Here is a 23,954-nt window from a genome sequence, read left to right on the forward strand (position 1 = left end):
AAAAAAAAGGTGTGTTTTTTTAGGTGTGCTATCCATTCAAAAACACTGACAGAACAGATTGAAAAAGGCTAATTCGTTTACTGTAAAATGAATTTAACAGACTCAACCATAGTCAGTTGTGATGTTTGATACAAGAATAGAATAGTACCAGTATTTTGCCTTACACTGTACATAGTTGTGGATGCCCCATGTTAATAAATAAAATCACAATGAAAGAAATGATGTTGATGCTTAGTGACATAGCTCACATACTGTACTAGCAGCATGCTAAGGACACAGGGTTTCCCTTGGGGCACACACACACACACACACACACACACACACACACACACACACACACACGCATTTTTGGAAACACTTCCAAGTCCTGTGACTGTATTTATAAATCATCTTAAGTCCAATTCACATTGTGTTGATCCACTGTACATAGTTGTGGATGCCCCATGTTATAGTGTTATTATTTGGTTCTGCAGTGCCTTCAGTATTTGAGTGGGTAGTGTGGTACCTGAATGCAATATAGGTCAAATGTATTTCAAATAAAGGCAAAACACCCAAAAAATTATCTTGGTAAAATAAAAACAAAATAAAAAAATCTGTAATGTAATTCAAAAGAAAATCACAATGAAAGAAATTATGCTATAACTTAAGAAATAATGAGAAACACACACAGAAGACGATGAGTCAACTATGGTAATCTCTGTTGCCATGACTGTTCAGTTCTGTTGTCAAATGTAGCTTTTTTTCATCTCAGGACTATTGCTAAACTAAAGTTAAGGACTTGGAGACTGTTATTCATGCTCTTATTTCGTCTCATATTGACAACTGCAATTCCTTGTATTCTGGGATTTGCCAATCATCTTTATCACGCCTAAAGCTTGTCCAGAATGCGGCTGCTAGATTGTTGTCTGGTACCAGAAGGAGGGATCATATCTCCCCGATATAGGCTTATCTTCACTGGTTACTGGTCAAATATAGAATCAATTTTAAGGTCATGTTACGTGTTTTTAAGGCATTACATGGATTGGCCCCTTTACATATTGCTGATCTCCTTACCCTAGATCACTCCTCCGGGAACATAAGATTTTGTTCTTTGGCGTATGATTTAGTTTAGGGACATTTGTATAGAAGTGTGTTGTTTGTATCATGTTCATTGTATCTATATTTGTATTGTCTTCCTTTGTTTTTATAACATAATATAACTTTGTACAGCACTTTGTTCAGCCTAGGTTGGTTTTAAAATGTGCTCTATAAACAAATAAACAAAAGAGACTTGACTTGACACACACACACACACACACACACATTTTTAGAAACACTTCCAAGTCCTGTGACTGTATCTATAAATCATCTTAAATACAATTCACATTGTGTTGATCCCCTTTTAAACTCCTATATACTTAGTAAGAGGACAGTAAGTCATTCAGTATTGTAGTACTAACATGGTTCCTGAATCACTTAAAAGAAAAAAGGTAAGAGATGCACACCCAAGTTAAATAATTAAGACAAAAAATAGAAAACGCTAGAAAAAGTGTATTATGCCTACAATCTGCCTAGCAAAAAGGTCCAACTACCATCAGGCCAGACTTAACATTCAAATCTTATAAAATCCCAATGGGCACTTGATACAATCAGTACTTTGTATTTCAAAGCACATTAACTGACACGAGGGGTTATATTTACTATTTTTATTATTGAAGCAACTGAAGCCAAAATTCTCTGGCATCACACACACTGTGTCTGAAGTTGTTGAGTACTCCCATAGCTTATGTTTTGTACTACCTTCCAACATGTCTCTGCCACCAGAAGCACTGCAGACATGCACCACATAGACATGCAACTTATTTTGTAGAATTGCATCATATTTAGGAACTAGTGCTCTTGACAGATGTAACATAGCTCAATGGCTTACAAATATACTAAAATATTTCTGTTTAAGCCCCTAATTTTGTAGTTTTTTTGGCAAAGTTAACAGGAGAGAAACAGGACTAAGAGTCTACAGCCATCTTAGGCTGTAGTGCTCATTGTAAAGAAACTCAAACTCTTCGAAAGATAAACCAAAGTACTGGACAAATTAAAATGTTGACCCAATGATGGCACTAGATGAGTAGTTGGGGGATCACCAAAGTTCACAGACCATGAATGTCTACACCAAATTGTATTGTCATACAAGCAAGTTGTCATGTCATGTGTACATCAGGAGTTCTCCAGGGTAAATGTACACAAGGCACTTCAAATAGAAAAGATCAACCACATAGGATGCTGAAACATCCACACAGACACACATTACACCATACCCAGCTGACTAATACCAACCCTGCTTCTGCAACACGTAGTACAAAGCTCCAGCTGTTAACTTCTTGTCCCAGTTTCCATTTTTACACTAGTAACATCATCTTCTTCTTGCCCTTGCTCTCTTTTACATTTTATATTTGTTGGCTGCTATTCTTAGCTCTTTGGCATGAAACTGTGCACACTCATCCCTACATTAACACCCCTGCAAAACCACACACAGTAGCAGCAGAACAGCAGTCTCTCTGGTGTCAACAGAAGTACCAGGGAGCAGTGATTCAAAGTAGGAGACTGGAAAGCATTCAAAAGTGTCAGAACTTCTTGTTGGCCTTTTGGTATCTACTGTTTACTGAAAGAGGAACGTCCCTGGTTTGATTCAGCTCAGGATTTCTATTCCAGTACCAGTATTTTATTTTAATTTTAATAAAGACTAAAATGCAAGAAAGAAAGAATTTCAATGTGGCATCAGCAGATCATTTATCAGATAGACACATAATCATCCTTTTACTGTCACTTTGCTTTAATAGCATTCATAGTTGTAGAAACAATGGAGAACTGATATTGATAATTATGATAATAATAACAGAAAGAAATAGAAAACTGACTTGAATTTCTTTGTGAGCTCCCTCTTTTGTCTTTCTATTGCAGGGAGGTCAGAGGTCATGGTTAGTTACAAAATGGTCTGTGGTATTACACAACTAATTTCGTTGCCAAAAAACATGTTTAAAATATGTAAATCACATATATCACAAATATGTATATAATATTTGCAAACATATGTACATAATAGGGGTGGTGATGGCGCAGTGGATATAACACGTGCCTTTGGTGTGGGAGATCTGGGTTTGATTCCCACTGCGATACATCAACCAATGTGTTCCTGAGCAAGACACTTAACCCCTAGTTGCTCAAGAGGCGTGTGACCTCTGACATATATAGCAATTGTAAGTCGCTTTGGATAAAAGCATCAGCTAACTGACATGTAATGTAATATAAAAATACATAGCAGATGACTTAAAAACCAAGTTATTTTTTTTTTAGGTGTGCTATCCATTCAAAAACACTGACAGAACAGACTGAAAAAGGCTAATTCTTTTACTGTAAAATTAATTTAACAGACTCAACCATAGTCATTTGTGATAATTGATACAAGAATAGAATAGTACCAGTATTTTGCCTTACACTGTACATAGTTGTGGATGCCCCATGTTAATAAATAAAATCACAATGAAAGAAATGATGTTGATGCTTAGTGACATAGCTCACATACTGTACTAGCAGCATGCTAAGGACACAGGGTTTCCCTTGGGGGCACACACACACACACACACACACACACACACACACACACACACACACGCATTTTTGGAAACACTTCCAAGTCCTGTGACTGTATTTATAAATCATCTTAAGTCCAATTCACATTGTGTTGATCCGCTTTTAAACTCCTATATACAGTACTTAGTAAGAGTACAGTAAGTCATTCAGCATTTTAATACTAACATGATTCCTGAATCACTTAAAAGAAAAAAAGTAAGAGATGCACACTCAAGTTAAGTAATTAAGACAAAAATAGAAAAAGTGTATTATGCCTACAATCTGCCTTGCAAAAAGGTCCAACTACTATCAGGCCAGACTTAACATTCAAATCCTATAAAATCCCAATGGGCACTTTATACAATCAGTACTTTGTATTTCAAAGCACATGAACTGACACGAGGGGTTATATTTACTATTTTTATTATTGAAGCAACTGAAGCCAAAATTCTCTGGCATCACACACACTGTGTCTGAAGTTGTTGAGTGCTCCCATAGCTTATGTTTTGTACTACCTTCCAACATGTCTCTGCCACCAGAAGCACTGCAGACATGCACCGCATGCTTATTTTGTAGAATTGCATCATATTTAGGAACTAGTGCTCTTGACAGATGTAACATAGCTCAATGGCTTACAATTATACTAAAATGTTTAAGCGCCTAATTTTGTAGTTTTTGGCAAAGTTAACAGGAGAGAAAAAGGACTAAGAATCTACAGCCGTGTTAGCGGCTCTGTGAGGCTGTAGTGTTCATTGTAAAGAAACTCAAACTCTTCGATAGATAAACCAAAGTACTGGACAAATTAAAACATTGACCCAATGATGGCACTAGATGAGTAGTTAGGGGATCACCAGCCGTCTCGCTGGTGTCAACAGAAGTACCAGGGAGCAGTGATTCAAAGTAGGAGACTGGAGAGCATTCAAAAGTGTCAAAACGTCTCGTCGGCCTTTTGGTACCTACGGTTTATTGAAAGAGGAACGTCCCATGGTTCAATTCAGCTGGGGATTTTTATTCCAGTACTTCTGTCTGTCTCTATTTTATTTTAATAAATACTAAAATGCAAGAAAAAAAAGAATTTCAATAATTTGAATCCAATGGTTATTAGATGTGCCATCAGCAGATCATTTATCAGATAACACACAGAATCATCCTTTTACTGTCACTTTGCTTTAATAGCATTCAGAGTTGTAGAAACAATGGATAACCGACAGGGTTATGAGTAAAATGCAGCAATGAGTGAGAGGGTGCAGCAGCAGAAAGTCTTTAGAACAGAGTTATGACAAATAAAATAAAATTTATATAATATATAATTTCTTTAGCAATGGGTGTGCCTGGGATAGCAGCAGAATGTGGGTCAAGTAAGGCTTCTCTGGCAGTGCTTTAACAGAATATCATAACTTGGGTTGCCCGCCTGAAATAAATTAAAAAGACCTTTAATTCTTGGATCAATTTGTAAAGTCCATTTGCAACAGAACCTCTCAGATTGAGTCAGAGAATAAATCTCTAGACCAATCACATGCCTCATTCTCATCATCAAGGAGGTAACAATTTGATCTAACCAGACTGCCCTCATTAACCGTCTCACTGTCACAATTTCCTGTGTGCGCCAGACCTCTCGGTGATGTGTGAGTGTGATCCAACAGATTTCTTTTACAATCAACTCCATCTCCCTGCTGCCCTTCCCAAGAATAACCCAAATTTCTGCTGCTGGTATCGGTCTGCCTTCTTCTTCGGAGCTTCACACTCAGTCGTGTTTTAGCAGCAGGAGTCGGAGGAACTATTAATGCATTGTCCTCATAATCATAGACAGTCACATCACAATCACTTGAGTCACATTTGTGGTTGATCTTTCCAGTTGACTCTGTGTTTAGAGCCCCTCTCTGGACCCTAGGGTGCTGCTGAGCCAGCAGATGGTTTTTATGCTCGTTTGGTTTCCAGGAAGTCGTCCTCCACACCATGTTTTCTTTTGTAGACTCTCTGCCACACTGGATCAGCTGGCTTGCACTGACACGGTTTAACTTACAAAGAGAAGAGGTGGTTCTGGCTATCTTTTTACCGTCTAATTCAGGCAGATTTCCTGTTCTGTAAGAGGAGGCAGGCGGCCCCGTCACAACAGCTACTTTTACAATGGGGGTGGACTGAGAAGGGGGGATGAAGTCGATCTCTTGTGTGCCTGTTGGAATTAAACTGTCTCTTTTAATGCATTTATCACTTTTCAGTTTCTGTCTGTCTGGTGTTGAATGTGTATCATTTTTACTCCTCCGGTGCCGTTTTAGTTCGGAAAGCAGTGAGCAAGCTTCTGTGGCCGTCCTGAAAGTCTCTGCATGTGTGTTGAGCTGGTTTGTGTTCATGTCGATTATGAGTGAGCTACTGAATAGGTCTGCTGAACAATTGTAGGTATCCCCTTCAAGCTGCTCTTCCTCTTCATTTTCAAAAGACAGAGAACTAGCTTTCTCATCCTCCTGATTACGCTCATGGGAACACATGTTTCTGGCTTGACTCATGCTTGCAAATCCAACAGGGCTTTTATGTACCTGGTCAGAGAAATCATTACCATTCGGTGCAGGTGTATTGGTGATATCCAGTAATAACTGTGAGTGGCTGTCTGTTATCTGCGTGTTACTTTGACGAACGGAAGTTGATTTATGTGATACATTCTTGTCTTGTGAACCGATTTCCAGGTCGTTTCTTGCATTTTTTCCCTGATTTTGCACATTTAGATGCGGCTCTGTTTCACCACCAATGTCAAAATCTTTGTTTTCCTCACACAAAAATTCTGTAAGACTCTCAGAGAAAGGCAAATCTTCCCATGCCAAGGAGCTTGACAAAAATGTTTTGGCGAGTTGTCTGGTAGAAAACCCCTTGGGGCTGTTGCGGCCAGGTGACGGAGGACTGAACCAAGTGTTCAAGGTGGGGGTGTTTCCTGCAGCTTTCTCAATAGATGAGTATGGGTATTTGGCAAATGGTGGACTACTGGAAGAACTGTACTCTAAAGAAAGAAGAGGCGACAGTGCTCTCTCCTCTGTGACTTGATGGTTCTCCAGGTAGCCTCTCTGTGCATGATCTGGTGTTTTGTTGTTGTCTGTCTGCCTTCTGTTCTCATCTCCACTGTCCTGGGTACTGCAGCCTTCCTCCTGCTCTGCCGATGAAGTAACTAGTCCTAGAGACTGTTGCCATGGAGGGGTGGGAGTAAGGGTGTCGTCCTGGTTCTGTGAACTAGGATAGAAAAGAAAAGCAACTGTCACGAAATGCAATTTATAGAGGGAAACCACCTGATACAGGAGATTTTTCTTGAATTGAACATTTAACAACAACAACAACAACAACAACAACAACAACATACAACAATATCTTCCCCTACAAAAAAACACTTTAAAAGTGAGGAAAAAAGCTAAAACTTCTTACGAGCTCACTAGTCAAACTAGCTCGTAAGAATTTCTGTTGTTTTTACTTTGATTTCAGATTGAGTCAGTCTCACTTACTCCCAATTATTTGTTTCTGGCCCCTACAGAGTCTGCCCTTGATATAAAATACTGGAAATGATCAGATAGAAAGCAACAGTTACCAGTAGCATCTTAATGTCATTACCTTTGTGGTGACTGGGAAAGAAGACCTGAGGCAGAAAGTGTGGCATTATTAAAGCTGCTGGCTGGAAAACGGAGAGGAATCAGCAGCAGGGTTGTTGCTGGGGGTCTGGAGGTTTTGCTGGGATCAGTGGATCCCAGTTCATATTCTGCGGCTTTCTGAAGAAGGATCCGATAATAACTGACCACTGTGCAGCCTCCCAGGCCTGTAGCTTTGGGGAGAATCATCTGAGTGGCAATAAAGTGGCTTGCTTCTTTACTGCTGAAGCCATTCGCAACAGGCCCTCCTAACCAAGGCCCACTTTCTGTCTTGGTCACCTGAAGAACACAGACAAGACCAGAGAGCAAGCAGCCTGAATACAAATGAAATTCAAAGCACATATTTTGGACATGTTGTTCAAATACGTGTGATTATTTTTTTTATTTTTTTATTTAACCAGGTTAGTCTCATTGACATATAAAATCTATTTTTCAGGAGAGACCTGGCCAAGATAGCAGAACAAGTTTGTTACAAAAGAGGCAAAGACAACTCAAGTACATTTCAATTTATACCGACCAATACTGGATTTTTGAGGCCAATACTGACATCAACATTATTGTTTAAAACAATCTAATAACATAAAATAAATACATAACCCTTAGATTTGGTTTTAGCCATACTAGCAGCACAGTATGGGATGGCAATGTTGGCTGGTCGGTACATCACTTTAGTCCAGACTGAAATATCTCAATAACTACTTGATGGATATGCCCTTACATTCTGTAAAGACATTCATGGTTCCCATAAGAATAATCCAACTCATTTTGGTGATCATTTGACATTTCCTATAGTGCCACCAACAATCAAAGTTGTAACTTAATCTGTGAAATAACTCAATATTTACTGGATGGATTGGCACAGAGATTTTGTACAGGTATTCATGGTGTCCAGAGGATGAATCCTAATGACTTTGTTGATCCCCTGACTTTTACTCTACCGCCATCATGAGGTTGGCGTTTGTGTTTTTTAGTGAAAAGTCTCAACAACTGTTAGACGGATTGATGTGAAATTTGGTACAGATGTCCATGTTTCCCTCAGAATGAATTGTAATCACTTTGTCGACCCCTTAAAGTCTTTCCAACACCAGCAAAAATAATTCCCATCATCATAAGACATCAGGCTTAGCTGCACTATTATATTTTAGCTGCAAAACATCAGCATATTAGCATGGCGACTTTAGCATTTAGCTCAAAGCACTGCTGTGCCAACTTACAGCCTCATAGAGCCGTTGGCGAGCATGGTTGCACTCTCTTAGTCTTTTTTGTTACTTATCAGCCAACATATACACAAATACAGACACAGCTGTAATAAGCTAATATCAGCCAAGTAGAGAAAATGTACCTTAATACCAAAGATGAAATGTCTGCCAATAAAACAGTCCTCGACAGCCTTCACCAACAATGTGGATCTGGTTGATGCTCCATCCAAGTTCTCCACCAACCTACAACATTACAGACACAACAGAAATGCCCACTGCTTTTCACTTGACTGGCAAAGAGAGAAAACACTGATCACAAGATGAGCTTTTTAAACGTGCCACATTAAACACTGGTAAAAATAAAGCTAACTTGTGTATTCCCTCTGACCAGCACGGCGGTTTAGTACTGGGTTTTATAGCAGAGTTTCGTCCCCTCACATGACACAAAAACCTCCAATAACATAATAATAACTTAATACACTAGATGAAAACATTAACCTTCAGGTAAAAAAAGATTAGGGGTACTGTTTCACACTGCAAGTGCCAGATACTTAACACTTAAGGTTTTATGGTTCTGCGGAGGCTCCACGCAGAGCTTTCGCCGTAGCCTACGTAAGTGGCCTGATGTTTATACTTGTGCGCTGGTGTGTGCGTCGAGCCGGCGTGTGTGTGTGTTTTAGAGCGAGGGAGAAGTGAGAGAATGACGCTGATTAGCTTCGGAGCGAGTAGCGACTCTAGAGTCATAGTGAGAGAAACAAAGTGTCTCCCCTGTGTTTTCTGACCAAGGTGGGAAATCTTTAGCAGGAAAAGTTTACCCTCTCCTTGATTTCATGTTGTTTATGGAGAAGGAGAACCAGGAAATGAGTCGGGGGAAATGCAACGCTACCAAGACTAAGCGGTGTGCGTCGCTGCGACATTACATTTTTTCGAGAGGTGCACATCAGGCTACGGTGTAGGGTCCATCGTAGACACAGAGGGGTCTGCGGGGGTACGCCGTCGATTCAACGCAGAAGCATAAAACGGCCTTTAATAATGGTTTTGTTAAGGCCACTGTCTACTAACTATTATACAGGATGTGTCAAGATTTAAGTAGCTTACTTCACTCCCTTAACCTTTTACAGGGTGTGGTGGAAATTCCAGCTTACGAACTCATGTTATGTAAGTTGAGACAGTGGTCTCCTTCAGGTCAGTGTTCAACATAACCTCATAACTCAGAGGAGTTGTTCAACTTTGTGGCTCCATGAAAGACGGAAGACCTAACAGCTGTATAACAAGACAGTGCTGCTCAGCCTGCCAAGGCCATAGTTAAACTAAACAAAAAAATGTTTTAGTTTGTGCTGGGATATTTGGACCCCCGCAATATCTTTGTTTACTTTGAAGTTTCAGCAATACTTAGCGCCTCCAGCATGAGTTTAAATACACCTTCAGGAAGACAGGACCTTCAGAGGGTTGGGACGGCACAACATGTTAACACATCATGGTTAAACTGTACTGCCTTCTTAATTCTGTGTAAGTCATCAAAGTCTCGCAAAACCTTCTTCACGTATGTGAAATTAGTTGTGCTGCTCCTGAGTTGTTCCTTAACACAGGGGTTGGGGACTTGGTACAAAATATAATGTCAGACAGTAATGGAAAACTTGTGTTTAATATATGCAGTCTAAATTTTCAACACAGAGAATGCTGTGATGCTTCAGATACAGAGCATTTGCAAGATACCTTTAAATGGCCTGCAAACCTGAAATAATGTCGGCTGTTTATGCTACAAACAAGTGTCAAATTAAATCCTACGAAAAAATAAATAAAATAATTGATGTTCAAACTTACTATGGCTACAAGACTGATGGAAGTTGACAGGCTAAGACATTGAAGAAATGTGGAGTTGCTTGAAAAGATAATTTCCGTGCTCACCTCTGTAAACCACTTGCATGAATGCCAAAGAATGGGTTCAAGCAGGTTCCAAACACTGTAACTCCAAATATGCATCTGTCCCGGGCCACCCTTAGTGACAGACGGTATCTGTAATCAACCTGTTCCCTCAGACAGCTGGAACCACACTTAGAACATCTGCATCTGTGGTGGATAGACAGAGAGGAAATCATGTGACTGTGAGTGAGTAAATTTGCATTGTAGGAATCAATTAATTTAATGTTTTAAGCTTATTCAGATACAGCCTTTATTATATAGGTTAGCATACCTCTAAATGAACTTGTCAGTGAGATATAACAAAGTAAAGTACTGGTATTGATTTCATTTAACTCGGAACACTGTTAAGAGTAATTAGTCACAGTAAAGTTTTGAAAATACATTCCATGGACCCACGGTTTCTTCGTTGGCTGTTTGTTCAGTTCAGTTCAGTTCAATTTTATTTATATAGCACGTTTAAAAACAACCATAGTTGACCAAAGTGCTTAACAAGCTCCAAAAAGCAAAGCGATAATAAACACAAACAAAGCACAATATACAATACAAAATAACTAACAGTAGAAAAAGAATAAGGTCAAGATGTCAAATGTTTGTGTTTTTACCTCGTCGTGTCCTGCTGTTCAACGTCAATCCTCGAGAAGCAGCCTTTACAGCAAGGATAAAACACACAGGCATCTTGCAGAGACAACACAACACAATCCACCAAAGCCCGTCTAACAGACATTTAGTTAATCTGTTAGGAGTAAATTACTCTGAGGCACGGACACTTGGCTGTTGCAGCTAACGTTAGCCGGCTGCTAGCTGAAACGTCTCACAACATAATTAACTGTAACGGCAGCAACTTCAACACGACCAATTTTGAATGAAGCTAGAACCAAATAATCTATAACCAGATTAAAGCCTAAAAACACACGCACACAACACGCAAATTACGTCAATTTGTAATTCTCAACATCTTTTTAGCTGCTAAAGCAGTGACTGTAAAAGTTAAACTCGCTACTTGCTACAACGTACTTTTATTCTGCTTGTTTAGATTTACTGGCGGTTGGAGAGCCAGCTTTAAGGGGCATTATTGCCACCTACTGGACTGGATGTGGAACATTAGATTGACAGGATGGAATTCTCTGCTTAATCTGGTGCAAAGCCATTTTAATATAAAAATACTTATGTATGTGTGTGTATGTATTTCACTTACTTATAGAGATAGCAGAACTATTATCAAAATGGACACACCATACGAACCTATAAATGTATTTCTGGATCTATTTTAGATCTATTTTAATGTTTTTTGTGTCTGTATGTGTAAGATTTTACATTAGGCCTAGATAATGTCCTAACTTTTTTTAATGCAACGAAAAATGTGTCCATATCAGTTACACTAAATCCCATTATGCAACACTTCACCTTTAATATGCATAATTTACAGTTGTAGGACATTTCATGGTACACAATGATGATCATTCTAAAGTTTCTGAAGATTAAATTGACTTTTCATAGACAATTGAATGTTTAATAGGGAACAGTGACAAGTAGATCATATAGATTATCTAGACTGTATATATATATACAGTCTATATATTTATATAAACACGTGTGTACATTTATTAAGATACTGTTGCATAACTAAGTTCACCAGTTGTGAAGCAACATGTGAAGCAACTCATCATTTTTCACATAGAACTCTGCTTCGACCTGCTGGTCTAAAATAAATACCGACTGTCGACCCTCACTGTTTCCTAAATTAGGCCAGTTAGTTGCCAGTAGCCTATTCAGTTCACTTATACACACAATATAAAACGCAGGCCTCGCATAATTTACATAAATGACATGAGAATCTTGTGTTAATTCATCTCTTGTGTTAATTCATCTCTTGTGTTAATTCATCTCTTGTGTTAATTCATCTCTTGTGTTAATTCATCTCTTGTGTTAATTCATCTCTTGTGTTAATTCATCTCTATATTAATGTTTTTAAATTGTTTTTAATTGTTTTCTAACTGCTCTTTAATGTTTTATATAAAGCACTTTGAATTGCCCTGTTGCTGAAATGTGCTATACAAATAAAGCTGCCTTGCCTTGCCTTGCCTATATTTCTAATTCCATGACTACATAATTTTGCTAATCTGAGTAATTTATTTCTCTATGATTCAAGTAGGCTATACATTGAGGGAAATGTATTATAATCGATATGGCCCCAGCTTTAACACTTTATGCGCACATTCACAATTTTTGTAATTTTATTTAAATTTTGTTTGCTTCATTTACAGTAAGGATTGTGTTGCCTTTCTTCTACTCTTTGAGGAAATGGGACTAGGACACACCTCCTCCCCTGAATTAGTGGCGCAACATTTCCAGTAACAGCTTTCCATATCAGGAAGACTGTGAGACATTACAGTGTAAGCACGCAGCAAAGTAAACGTTCACTTTCCCAGGAAATGGGTCGGAGCTGATGAACTGGACTGTTTTCGAAGGAGAAGAAGAACAAATCGTTTCAGCATGGAGTTAAAGAGGTAATCTGGAGCCTTGGAAAGTGTTTGTGTTGCTTAAATTATCAAATATGTCGCATTAAATAGCCTAAAGAAAATATCGGCTGTTTGCTTTCAGGCCAGTTCGCGATAGGATATCCCTGGTCCTTCTTATTTTGGTGAATATTACAACAGTTCTCTTTGGTACGTACAGTGGACATGTAGACATCTTTTATATAGTAGTATATATGCAATAACTCATTCTCACAATAAATCTCTTTGTGTAATGTGGGTTTCAGGCCAAACTCTTGACTGTACCAACGACTATGAGTCACAGGTGTTTTGCCACTTTAAAGGGCAAAACTGCTCTGAATACAAGTTGACTTTCCTGAGCAACAGCGGATTCGGGTGAGGTGTTGTTTTTATTGTTTCAATTATTTTACGTATGGTTTACTGCAGAGCCAGTGAATTGGTAACATTGTATATTTATGAGCTTAGTTTTGGCTGATTTCACTAAAATGGTGTCGTTGTGTAGTTGATTGTTTTAATACAACATATGTAGGGCTATAATATTAAAATTATATTACAGTTTTTCTCGATTGCTAAGACACATTTCTTGTCAAACAATGCTTTCAGATCATACACACAGCCAGTCAATAAACACTACAGAGCTCATTAGACATTACCTCAAAACATTGAGAACACAGTGTCAAGAGCATGTAGTTACAGAAAAAAATTAGTTTACAGTATTTCATATAGTAAACACATTTTGCAATGAAAACTTACAGTAAGTATATCACAACTTGTACAGTGAATATCTTGTACACTGAAAGTAGTGCAAGTAATACAATATTGAATGTCTGTATACTGTATTACTGTAGGCACTTGCAAAACAATACAGTAGTCCAACTGCAAAAGGCCAAAGAACAAAGAAAATGAAATGAAAAGCACATTCAATTCTCCTGTGCCACCTGTGCACTCTGAACTGGCTTGTGTGTAAATGATGACAACTGTGTTGTAGTTGTGTTTAACTTTCAGTGTGAAATGTGTTTTAACAAGTGAGAATAGAGTTTTGCATGAAGAGTGATTGATTCAACAAATGGGTTTAGGGTATTTGGTTCAGAGAATGGGGTTTAGTGTTTTAGCAATTCAGAAAAACTGTAATATATAATTGTATTAACAATCAACTGAAATGGTGTGCCCAGATAGCTCAGTTGGTAGAGCAGACACCCATATATAGAGATTTGCTCCTTGATGCAGTGGGCCCGGGTTCAACTCCAACCTGTGGCCCCTTTGCTGCATGTCTTCCCCCTCTCTCTCCCCGTTCATTTCTTCAGTTGTCCTGTCAATAAAGGCCTAAAAATGCCCCAAAAATAATCCAATAAAATGTATTTAAAATATTCAGAGCATGATGCATGTCATCTTGTATTCCACAGGGAGAAGCATAGCAATTTTAAACAGTGTGACACTGCACAGTGTTGCTCTGTCCACCAAGAAAAGATGCTTATTCTAGGGGAGTCTTTTAATGCCACAGTTTGGAAAGGAGGAGATTGCATAGAGTTCAAAATCATCAACATCAATGAAAGCAGTAAGTTGACTTCTCTTAAATGAAAGTCCATTAATCTGATCCAGATCCAGAATAACAGTGAATGGATGTAAAACTGGATGGAAGTTAGGAAACATTCCCCTTACTTCTCTTATCTCTGTTCTTCTACAGTAAAGCCCAAAACCCCAACAATTGTCTCAGTGAAAGAATCTAATGGGAATTTTCATGTCAAGTGGAAGCAGAACGTGAAGGAAAGTTTAAGAGATAACTTGAGTGCTAATGTGACTTACCATAAAAAAGGAGACACAGAAAAGGTAAGAGCAATGCAAAATGCACTTTATAATACTAAAAGATAATTTGCCGTAGAGATGTAGACTTAGTCATGGACATTTAAGTATGTCAGCTTGCTTCTTTAGTTAAAGGAAATGATTGCCAAGCCATTTTTTTTAATAATTCTTGTTTCTCCATACCAGGTGTCTGCTAATGTCAGACCAACTACTCTCGACGAATTTGGTTACTATGAAATACTTGGTCGAGACTTGGAGCCAAGTACAACATATGTGGTCAGCGTGACAAACCAAATAGACTTGAGTGGAAAGTTCAGTGACAGTAGTGAAGAGTGGGAATTCACAACCCGTAAGTGTCATCTATTCAGTCTTTTGTGTTACTTTTGATGTTTAAGTATAACACATATTTTTTAGACATTATAAGATATGTTGAACATATTTATAATCAATTAATAAGGTGCAATAAAGTATGACCCATTATTTGAAATCTAGGATCCCTTAAAACCTCAAAATCTCTATTTATCTATAATGTAAACTTTGTTTACATTATTTGTTTTTTTTATCTTCTCCAAAGTAATAAAACATATTTTGTTGGTATTATGCTATTTTCTGTATTTAAATGCAGTTTGTGATATCTGTATGGATGGCTGTGAGGTATGCTGATTTCGAAGCTCACTGATATTACCGTTTTTTTGGGGGGGGGGGTAATCTCGCATTCTTTGTTTGTTGCATGGCACTGACATGTGAAAACACAAATTCAGTAAACATTCTTCAAAAGGGAACAAGCCATAGCATGCGTAGTTTTTGATTTTGAACATGTTATACTTGTTGACTCTCCCTGTCCTGGATCTGACCCAGGATCTGCATGCTATTTATTTCAAGCTAAACATTGTGCATTGTGCTGCCATATCACATTGCATTGCACAGTCGCAAAAGTTGAGCAATCCTTTTCACCAGAGCCCTCCATTATTTGAAATCTTGGATCCCTTGAAACCTCAAAAGCTTTTATTTATTTATCTATAGTGTAAACTGTATTTGTTTTTTTGATCTTCTCCAGAGTAATAAAACATATTTTGTTGGTATTATGCTATTTTCTGTATTTAAATGCAGTTTGTGATATCAAGGAACAGAGTATAATTTAAAGCCATCCACTACAACTGTCACTTAAACCATGACAGCTTTTATTTCGGCAAGGGGGAGTGCTACCAAACTGCTACGCAACCACACAATTGATCTTTTATCTGCGTTGCTACATTGACCAAACCCACTGATGTGGGCTTTCACAGGGTTTCACAGACTGTGAGGTATGCTGATTTTGTAGCTAACTGATGTTACCGTTTTTTGTTTTGTTTTGTTTGTCTAACCCTTCTTTCAGGTGAACTGAATATGTGCCATATTTTGCTTCTGGCAAAAACACGGGGTGTAGAAAACTGATCCATATTTGCATCTACAGTACATTCTGTTACACATTACACAAGCCAGGTGCCGATCTACAACCACACATCATGCACTTCTCTCTAGTTTATCTCTCTACTGCATGTAATCCGTTCAAAAATTGAGTAATTTCCAAACTTACTTCATACATGTTACTTTACAGCCATGTCCTCCATTGTCCTACCCTTGGTTATCATCATCAGCCTCAGTTTTGCTGCAATCATCATCACCGCTACTTTAAATGGCTGTTATGTAAAGTAAGTCATGCAGATGGTTTTTGTGTTGTTTCTCCGTTAGTGAATCATATGAAAGACTTCCCCCCCAAATACTGTAACTCCTGTGTTGTGTTTACTGTATGTGTCATGTGTATCTGTTGTTGATTTATTTGTGCAATTCATTTTAGGCTCAAAACAAAGTGGTGGGACACAGCTGCCAAAAGTCCAAATCCTAAACTTCTTATTATGCATCCAGGAGAGCAAGAGGTGAGTCGCCTGGTGATACTTACTTATTGTTGGCATTTTTCAGCAATAGCCATTCAATGCATTTACATTCAGTAATTCCTTCTCTCTATAGTAGATTCAAATTGCCTTCACGTGCATGAGGGAGTCACAGATTCACAATACAGCATGTAATCCAGCATCACTAACATTTTATTTAAAGTGCTCATATTATGCTCATTTTCAGGTTCATAATTGTATTTAGAGGTTGTACCAGATTAGGTTTATGGGGTTTAATTTTCAGAAAACACCATATATTTGTTGTACTGCACATTGCTGCAGCTCCTCTTTTCACCCTGTGTGTTGAGCTCTCTGTTTTAGCTACAGAGTGAGACATCTCACTTCTTTACCATCTTTGTTGGGATTCGCACATGCGCAGTAAGTACTACTAGCTTGTCAGTTGCAGAGTATGAGGGAGTGCCACGCTAGCAGCTAGGCGAGCATTATAACGTGCTACAAAATGACGCACGTTCGTCACGGAAGTAAAGGCTGGACTACAATAGAGCTGTTTGGAGCAGTTTGTGAACAGTGTTTTCTGTTGGAGATGGTAAGTCCCTTTGGGGTGGGCAGTATAACACAATAAAGGAAGGGAGAAAAGCCAAAAAGCACAATATGAGCACTTTAAAAACAACTACATGTCCTGTAAAATGAGGTTGCGGATTGCAATTTTTAAGTTTTTTTGGCTGCGCTATTAACAGATACACCAGTTCCTCGTATTGTGTTTGTTACATAGCAGCTGCTCAACAGGTGTTTGCTGTAGTATTAAAAAGCACTTGCTGTTACCACCATTAACCATAGGTAACATTATAATTATTAGAACTTTAAACTTCACCAGATACTTTCACAAACATGAAGTCAATTTTAATATGTTTAATAATTAATAATAAATAATAATGAACATGTTTAATAATTAGTTAATGTAAAATCTATTGGAAAAGAACATTTGACCCCTTTACCCGAAATGTTTCCAATCTACGGTTTTAATCTTTTTTATCCTCCTTGTTGCAGGTCTTGAAGCCTGTGCCACCCATCATCTCCTCTGTCTGTGTTGAGCCCCTTGTTCCAGATGACAACAAACCATGGTTTGTGTGGCTGCACTAGTACATTTCCTTAAAGGTCCCGTGGCATGAAAATTTCACTTTATGATATTTTTTAACATTAATATGCATTCCCCCAGCCTGCCTATGGTCCCCCAGTGGCTAGAAATGGCGATAGGTGTAAACCGAGCCCTGGGTATCCTGCTCTGCCTTTGAGAAAATGAAAGCTCAGATGGGCCGATCTGGAATCTTGCTCCTTATGAGGTCATAGGGAGCAAGGTTACCTCCCCTTTCTCTGCTTTGCCCACCCAGAGAATTTAGCCCACCCATTAAAGAGAGACATCATGGCTTTCAAACGAGCAAAGTGGCAGTTGGTCAAGGCCATACCCCCACCCTCCACCTTGCCCTCCCTCTCTCCTCCTTAATAGCTACATACACAGAAATGGCACATACTAAGGAAAGCTCATTGTGGGACTGGCTCTATAGGCTGTAATTCTGCACCAAGGCTGAATTATGGGAAAGAGACTTCAGATACAGTATTAGGGGACCACTAAGGCCTATATAAAATCATCCAAAGAGCACCATGTCATGGGACCTTTAAGGATTTCTGTGTGATTTTGTTGGCAGTCTTAAGTAACCCATTTGTCTGTATTTAGGTCAAAGGAGTGCCTGACAGACACTAGCAGTGGGAGCCTTCAGCGAAGCAGTGGAATCAGTACTGGCTCTTCTGGTCTCAGTTATGCTAATACAGAACCTAACATTATAGCCTGTGTTCAGGATGCCCTTTTTAAAGCCCTCCCCAACATCAGCCCAATTTCACATTTAATCACCAATTCATTTACAGAAGAAAACAAAGACAGTGGTTTGCTCATCTCTTCCTACAACCCTTGTGGTGTCAGAGCTGATGACATGAGCTCTGGATCATCTGGCTTTGAAAATAAAACCTACTCCATCCTAATTCCCTGCGGCCCACATCAGAATCTGACGGACAGCTCTGAGTTTCAGACGGACGCTGAAATGCTTTGTGACTCTGAATACCATCCTAGTGTGGGTGACTTGACCTGTGTTGACCAACACGCACCAGCTTGTCCGCTTGTTAATTTTCCACCAGTGGTTTTATCTCTAATGCCAACAGACATGTCATATCAGCAAAGCAATGCAGATTCTGGGGAATTTTCATATGCAGAAGACTCCAGTTTGTCCTCCGTCTCTAGTGGCACCAACACAATTGCGTTATGTGATCCTGTGTCCAGAGTCGAGGGCGGGTGTGAGAACTTCGATGAGTCTGTCTGTGGTGCGACAAAGCTACATGGAAAAACTGAAAGGGCCATTATATGTGATGAAAACCCCTGCTCCAGCTATGCGCCTGCAGGCTCACACAGCTTTCCTCCAGTGGATGACGGCTACCAGGCATTTCAGAATCTGGTGGAGCAGCCTGATATTTTGTTTTCAGAGGAGAGAAGTGGTGAGAAAGAGGAACGTTTGAACAGATACCCAGAGGAATCATTCACCAAGATGCCTCAAAGCTTCTTGAGCCCAGTTGTCCCAGGCGTCATTAACAATGTCCAGGGTGGCCAGTGTTTCTCTGAGCTCCAAAGACCTTTTCTCTCTTTGATCCCTGCTCAAGAGTCTATGCCACTATTCACAGACAGCGGCTATCAGAGTGTGTAGCGCTGACATTTTATTATGTGCAATTTGTGCTTCTTTAAATTATTGAGAAACATTGTTGAGAAATTTGGAAGACGAGAGAGAGGGAGAACAGGATGTGGCTGTGAATGGTGTTTACAACTGTAACATGACTCAGGTTTAAAAGTCAATTGAACTCGGAAACAGCAGCAAAACAAACTCACCTTAAGATCCATTTAGTAGCTGTTCCGGATCTTTCAGTTTGCCCTGTTGTCATGGATACATTACATAATCTTCCGAAGAAAATTATGTAATCATGACCAAAAGCTTCAGAACAGTTAAGAAATGGACTTGGAGTTGATATTGTTTTCTCAGCTGTGACATGATGTTTTAATACTTCTCATGGTCATAGATAGTTTTTGTTTTGCGGCAGCGATCCAAAGAAAACACATCTTTGCGCCTTGAGAACAGTTGATTTGTTTAATTTTTGAATACTTTGCAACTGTGTATGACTGCTTTTGATGTGAAACATCAATTTAAGTTTGTACATAAAAACATTCATGTAAAATGTCTGTCATAAACAGAATGCACTTAGCTTGGCATCACCAGACTAATTTGCAAATGCATATTAGAGCACATGAAACATGAGCTCACAGATTCGTCTGGTTTGCTAGAATCCACTTGCTTTGACTTTTAGATGTGTGCTTGCTATAAATGCTCGAACAAAACAGCTGCAGTCAGCTCATATATTCATATCTCACTTGTCATATTAAGCTAAGGTAATTTGTTTTTCTCATAGCCCATAGGAAATATGAATGTTGTATAATACAATATAAATGTTGTATAAAGCTTATAGGAAAACACTGTCTGAAATCATGTCCAACCATCCAGTCTATAGTATTAGTAAGACTTTAGTGAAATATGAGTTAACAGAAGAGTCATTACCATTAATTGTATAGATTATTTCTCTCTGAGCTTGATTTGACCAGGGAAGTCATCACAAGAAAAATGGCTTTTTAAGGAAAATGACATCTGAACTGACTAAACCAAGCGTCTGCAGCAAGTCAGTGCTCATAATGAGCTGGTGCAATTCAGAGTTGTGAAATTGCTTCCTCATAGCTCTTCTCTGGAACTGCAGAGTCACTTCCACTTCCAAAATGGACACAAGATAAGAACCTGGAAATGTGTTTCTGGATCTATTTTAGATCTATTGTAATGTTTTTTTGTGTCTGTCTTTTTGTAAGTGTAAGATTTTACATTAGGCCTAGATAGTGTCCTAATTCTTTTTAATGCAACAAAAAAATGTGTCCTTATCAGGTACACTAAATACCATAATGCAACACTTCACCTTTAATATGCATACTTTACAGTTGTAGGACAATACATGGTGCACAATGATGATCATTCTAAAGTTTCTGACGATTCAATAGGATACAGTAACACATTTTTGTTTTTCAAACCCCTTAACACATCAACACTACACCAAAGTAGCACAACACCTCAGATAATTTGCAAAATGGAACACTTTTGTCAAAACTATGTAATGTCTTATAAAAACCCTATTTTGTTGTCATGGCATAAACACAACCGTCATATGGTCTGATTCTGTTTGAATCAGTTAAACATTCCTGTGCTCAAACTAAAACACTTTTAGAATTTACACAGAGAAAGTGTAAAAATATTTCCACATGACATCAATTGTGCAGACTAATGAAAATATTTACTTCTTTTCATGTACTCAAGTCAGTCAATACTGATCATTTCAGCAAAACATTTTCAAGTTGTCATACAGTATTACAGAGCGTACCATTGTACTGTAAGCTTCCAGTAATGCTTAAACATAAATTAAATATCCAGTTCATTACCAAATAAAAAAAAGAAAAAAAACTGAACATCTCTCCGCCTAGCCGGATCTGTCCACAGGGCCTCCTTAAGGTCACAGACTATATTTTCATTTTGAAGGCAACGTGGGAAGAATCTTTTGGAGTGATGAAGCCACCCTTGTATGGATGCTGCTTCAATTTGATTACATGCTTCCTCCATAGCTTGAATGAGGGCCATCTGGACATATGGCCATAAACCTTCCACCGCCATGCTGAGAAGAACTCCTCAATGGGGTTTAGAAAGGGGGAATATGGTGGAAGGTATTGAACTGTAAATTGTGGGTGTTGATGAAACCAGTTTTGGACCAGAGCAGAACGATGGAAAGCTACATTGTCCCGCTCGATGGTGTTTTTTGCCCCCAACTGCTCCTTCCAGGCAGCGCTGCGACCGCTGCCTTCAAGGCACCTAACCCTAACCCTAACCTTAACCCAAAAACCTAACCATAACCATAACCAGTGCCTCCCAACGGCGCATTCCAGGCAGTGCTGCCTGGAAGTCACCGTTGGGGGCAAAAAACACAGATAAACCATTGTCCCAGACGACAATGTATTGCATCTGGTCCCTTTGTGTAATGGCAGCACAAAGGGTAATGTTACCCCCACGTTGCCCTGGTACATTGACAATAGCCCTGTGGTCAAAGCTGTTTCTTCCCCTTCTTCTCACTGTTGTCAGGTTAAATCCAGCCTCATCAATGTATAGTACAGGCCAAAAGTTTGGACACACCTTCTCATTCAATGTGTTTCTTTATTTTCATGACTATTTACATTGTAGATTCTCACTGAAGGCATCAAAACTATGAATGAACACATATGGAATTATGTACTTAACAAAAAAGTGTGAAATAACTGAAAACATGTCTTATATTTTAGATTCTTCAAAGTAGCCACCCTTTGCATTTTTGATAGCGCTGCAAACCCTTGGTGTTCTCTCAATGAGTTTCATGAGGTAGTCACCTGAAATGGTTTTCACTTCACAGGTGTGCTTTGTCAGGGTTAATTAGTGGAATTTTTTCCCTTATTAATAAAAAAGCAAAGGGTGGCTACTTTGAAGATACTAAAAAATATGTTTTCAGTTATTTCACACATGTGTTCATTCATAGTTTTGATGCCTTCAGTGAGAATCCATCAATGTAAATAGTCATGAAAATAAAAAGGAAACGCATTGAATGAGGTGTGTCCAAACTTTTGGCCTGTACTGTATATAAACTCATGCAGGAATTGCTCCGCATCCATTTGCAATACAGCAAAAGATCACATTGTGTAGCTCAATATACTGTAGGTCTGCTATACAGTGAAATTACATGTACAGTAAAAAGGTTATGTGTGCAGTACACAATACTACAGTCAGTGAACAAAACGTCCCACCACATATTCACGCCGCAGGACTTTCACCCTGTCTGAATTTCTTTCAAATGGCACTTTATACAGTTGTTTCATCAGGACTTGATGTTTTTTAAGGATACGGGCTATTGTTGACAGAGCGACCTGTTGGACATTATTTAAAATTTGGTGATTACTGACTATATGGGCTTGAATTTCTCTAAGTATGATTGCATTATTGGCCAAAACGAGGTTTATGATCTCTCTCTCTTGCTACTGTGTGAATATGGGGCCCCTCCCTTCTTGGTGTTCTTGACGTTCAATATATGTTGGCCAAACAAAATACATGTAGCTTACTGTAAAATGATACAGGAATAGATACCAACACTGTCGATATAGTACATGCAGTAAGCTACATGTACTATATGGATTATCTGTTGACAGAAGAGAAGTTTCTCACCTGTGCTCTTGACGAAATGTCCGAAGCATTGATGCCACTGTGTACCGTGTACGAATTTTGTTACACATATTTGGTTGTCTTCTTTTTTGTGCATGTCCTACCCCTCCTCCAGGTCTCCCTCTCCCTTTTCCTCTCCCTCTTCCTCTTCCTCCACCTTGTTCTCTCCGGATTCCCCTTCTCATCCCCACTCTCCCTCTTCGTCTGACACTGTCCATTTTTGTTGAAGACACGTGAACTTACCTGTTGCCTTTTTATAGTGCTTAAACCTGATTGGTGTGTCCACAGTTAAGCACCAGTGTGCGTGCACACGTGGTTTCACCAATTGGTTCATGTGTGTGTTCATATGAAAGCCTTTGCTTTGAAATTGCAAGGAAATTACATCATGATACATTTCTGTGTCTAATGCATACAAGTGTGTTTAGTGTTTTGCAAATCAATTACATTCAATTCAATTTCATTCATAGTATCAAATTATAACTAGAGTTATCTCAAGACACTTTACAGCTAGAGTAGGTCTAGACCACACACTCTATAACATACAAGGACCCAACAATTCTAGTAAATCCCCCAAGAGCAAGCACTGTGTGTAATATTTTGCAAAAGCTGACAATGTTCTTACTGTTGTACAAATCTATGCCGGTGTTTTGCTCCTTGAGTGTAAGGTTTTTCTAATTGTGGGAAAGTTTTAATTTCAGTGTGTAAGAAATTGAAAAAGATACTGTTGCATAATTAAGTTCACCAACTTTAGATGTAAAGCAACATTGCAACATGTGAAACAACTCATAATTTTTCATATATAACTGTAACTCTGCTTCAACCTGCTGGTCTAAAATGAATACCAACCGTCGACCCTCAATGTTGCCAAAGTTAGGCCAGTTAGTTGTTACATAGTTACATAATTTTGGTGATCTGTGTAACTTATTTCTCTATGATTCAAGTAGGCTATAAATTGAGGGAAATATATTATAATCGATATGGCCCCACCTCTTACACTTTATTAATGCGTAAATTCACAATTTTTTGATTTATTTTATTTAGGTAGCCTATTTTG

At 38.7% G+C, this 23,954-nt stretch overlaps 2 protein-coding genes across 2 annotated transcripts; one reads left to right on the forward strand and one right to left on the reverse strand.

Annotated features, from left to right (window-relative positions):
* Window positions 1-4,704: 4,704 nt before the first annotated feature.
* On the reverse strand, window positions 4,705-11,402 carry ddias (DNA damage-induced apoptosis suppressor). Its single transcript, XM_028575075.1, has 5 exons — window positions 10,954-11,402; window positions 10,337-10,498; window positions 8,572-8,671; window positions 7,195-7,508; window positions 4,705-6,822 (listed from the first exon to the last, which is right to left on the reverse strand). The coding sequence occupies exons 1-5, from the start codon at window positions 11,073-11,075 to the stop codon at window positions 5,085-5,087; spliced, it is 2,436 nt and encodes an 811-aa protein (XP_028430876.1). The 5' UTR covers window positions 11,076-11,402; the 3' UTR covers window positions 4,705-5,084.
* Window positions 11,403-12,694: 1,292 nt separating this feature from the next.
* On the forward strand, window positions 12,695-20,641 carry LOC114560546 (uncharacterized). The gene is made up of 10 exons (XM_028585992.1): window positions 12,695-12,858; window positions 12,953-13,017; window positions 13,113-13,221; window positions 14,250-14,401; window positions 14,531-14,673; window positions 14,833-14,995; window positions 16,244-16,337; window positions 16,484-16,562; window positions 17,586-17,659; window positions 18,271-20,641. Exons 1-10 carry the CDS (start codon window positions 12,845-12,847, stop codon window positions 19,283-19,285), a joined length of 1,908 nt encoding a protein of 635 aa, XP_028441793.1. The 5' UTR covers window positions 12,695-12,844; the 3' UTR covers window positions 19,286-20,641.
* The last annotated feature ends 3,313 nt before the right edge of the window (window positions 20,642-23,954 follow it).

This window comes from Perca flavescens, chromosome 1 (genome assembly GCF_004354835.1).
Source record: "Perca flavescens isolate YP-PL-M2 chromosome 1, PFLA_1.0, whole genome shotgun sequence".
Lineage (NCBI taxonomy): Eukaryota > Metazoa > Chordata > Actinopteri > Perciformes > Percidae > Perca > Perca flavescens.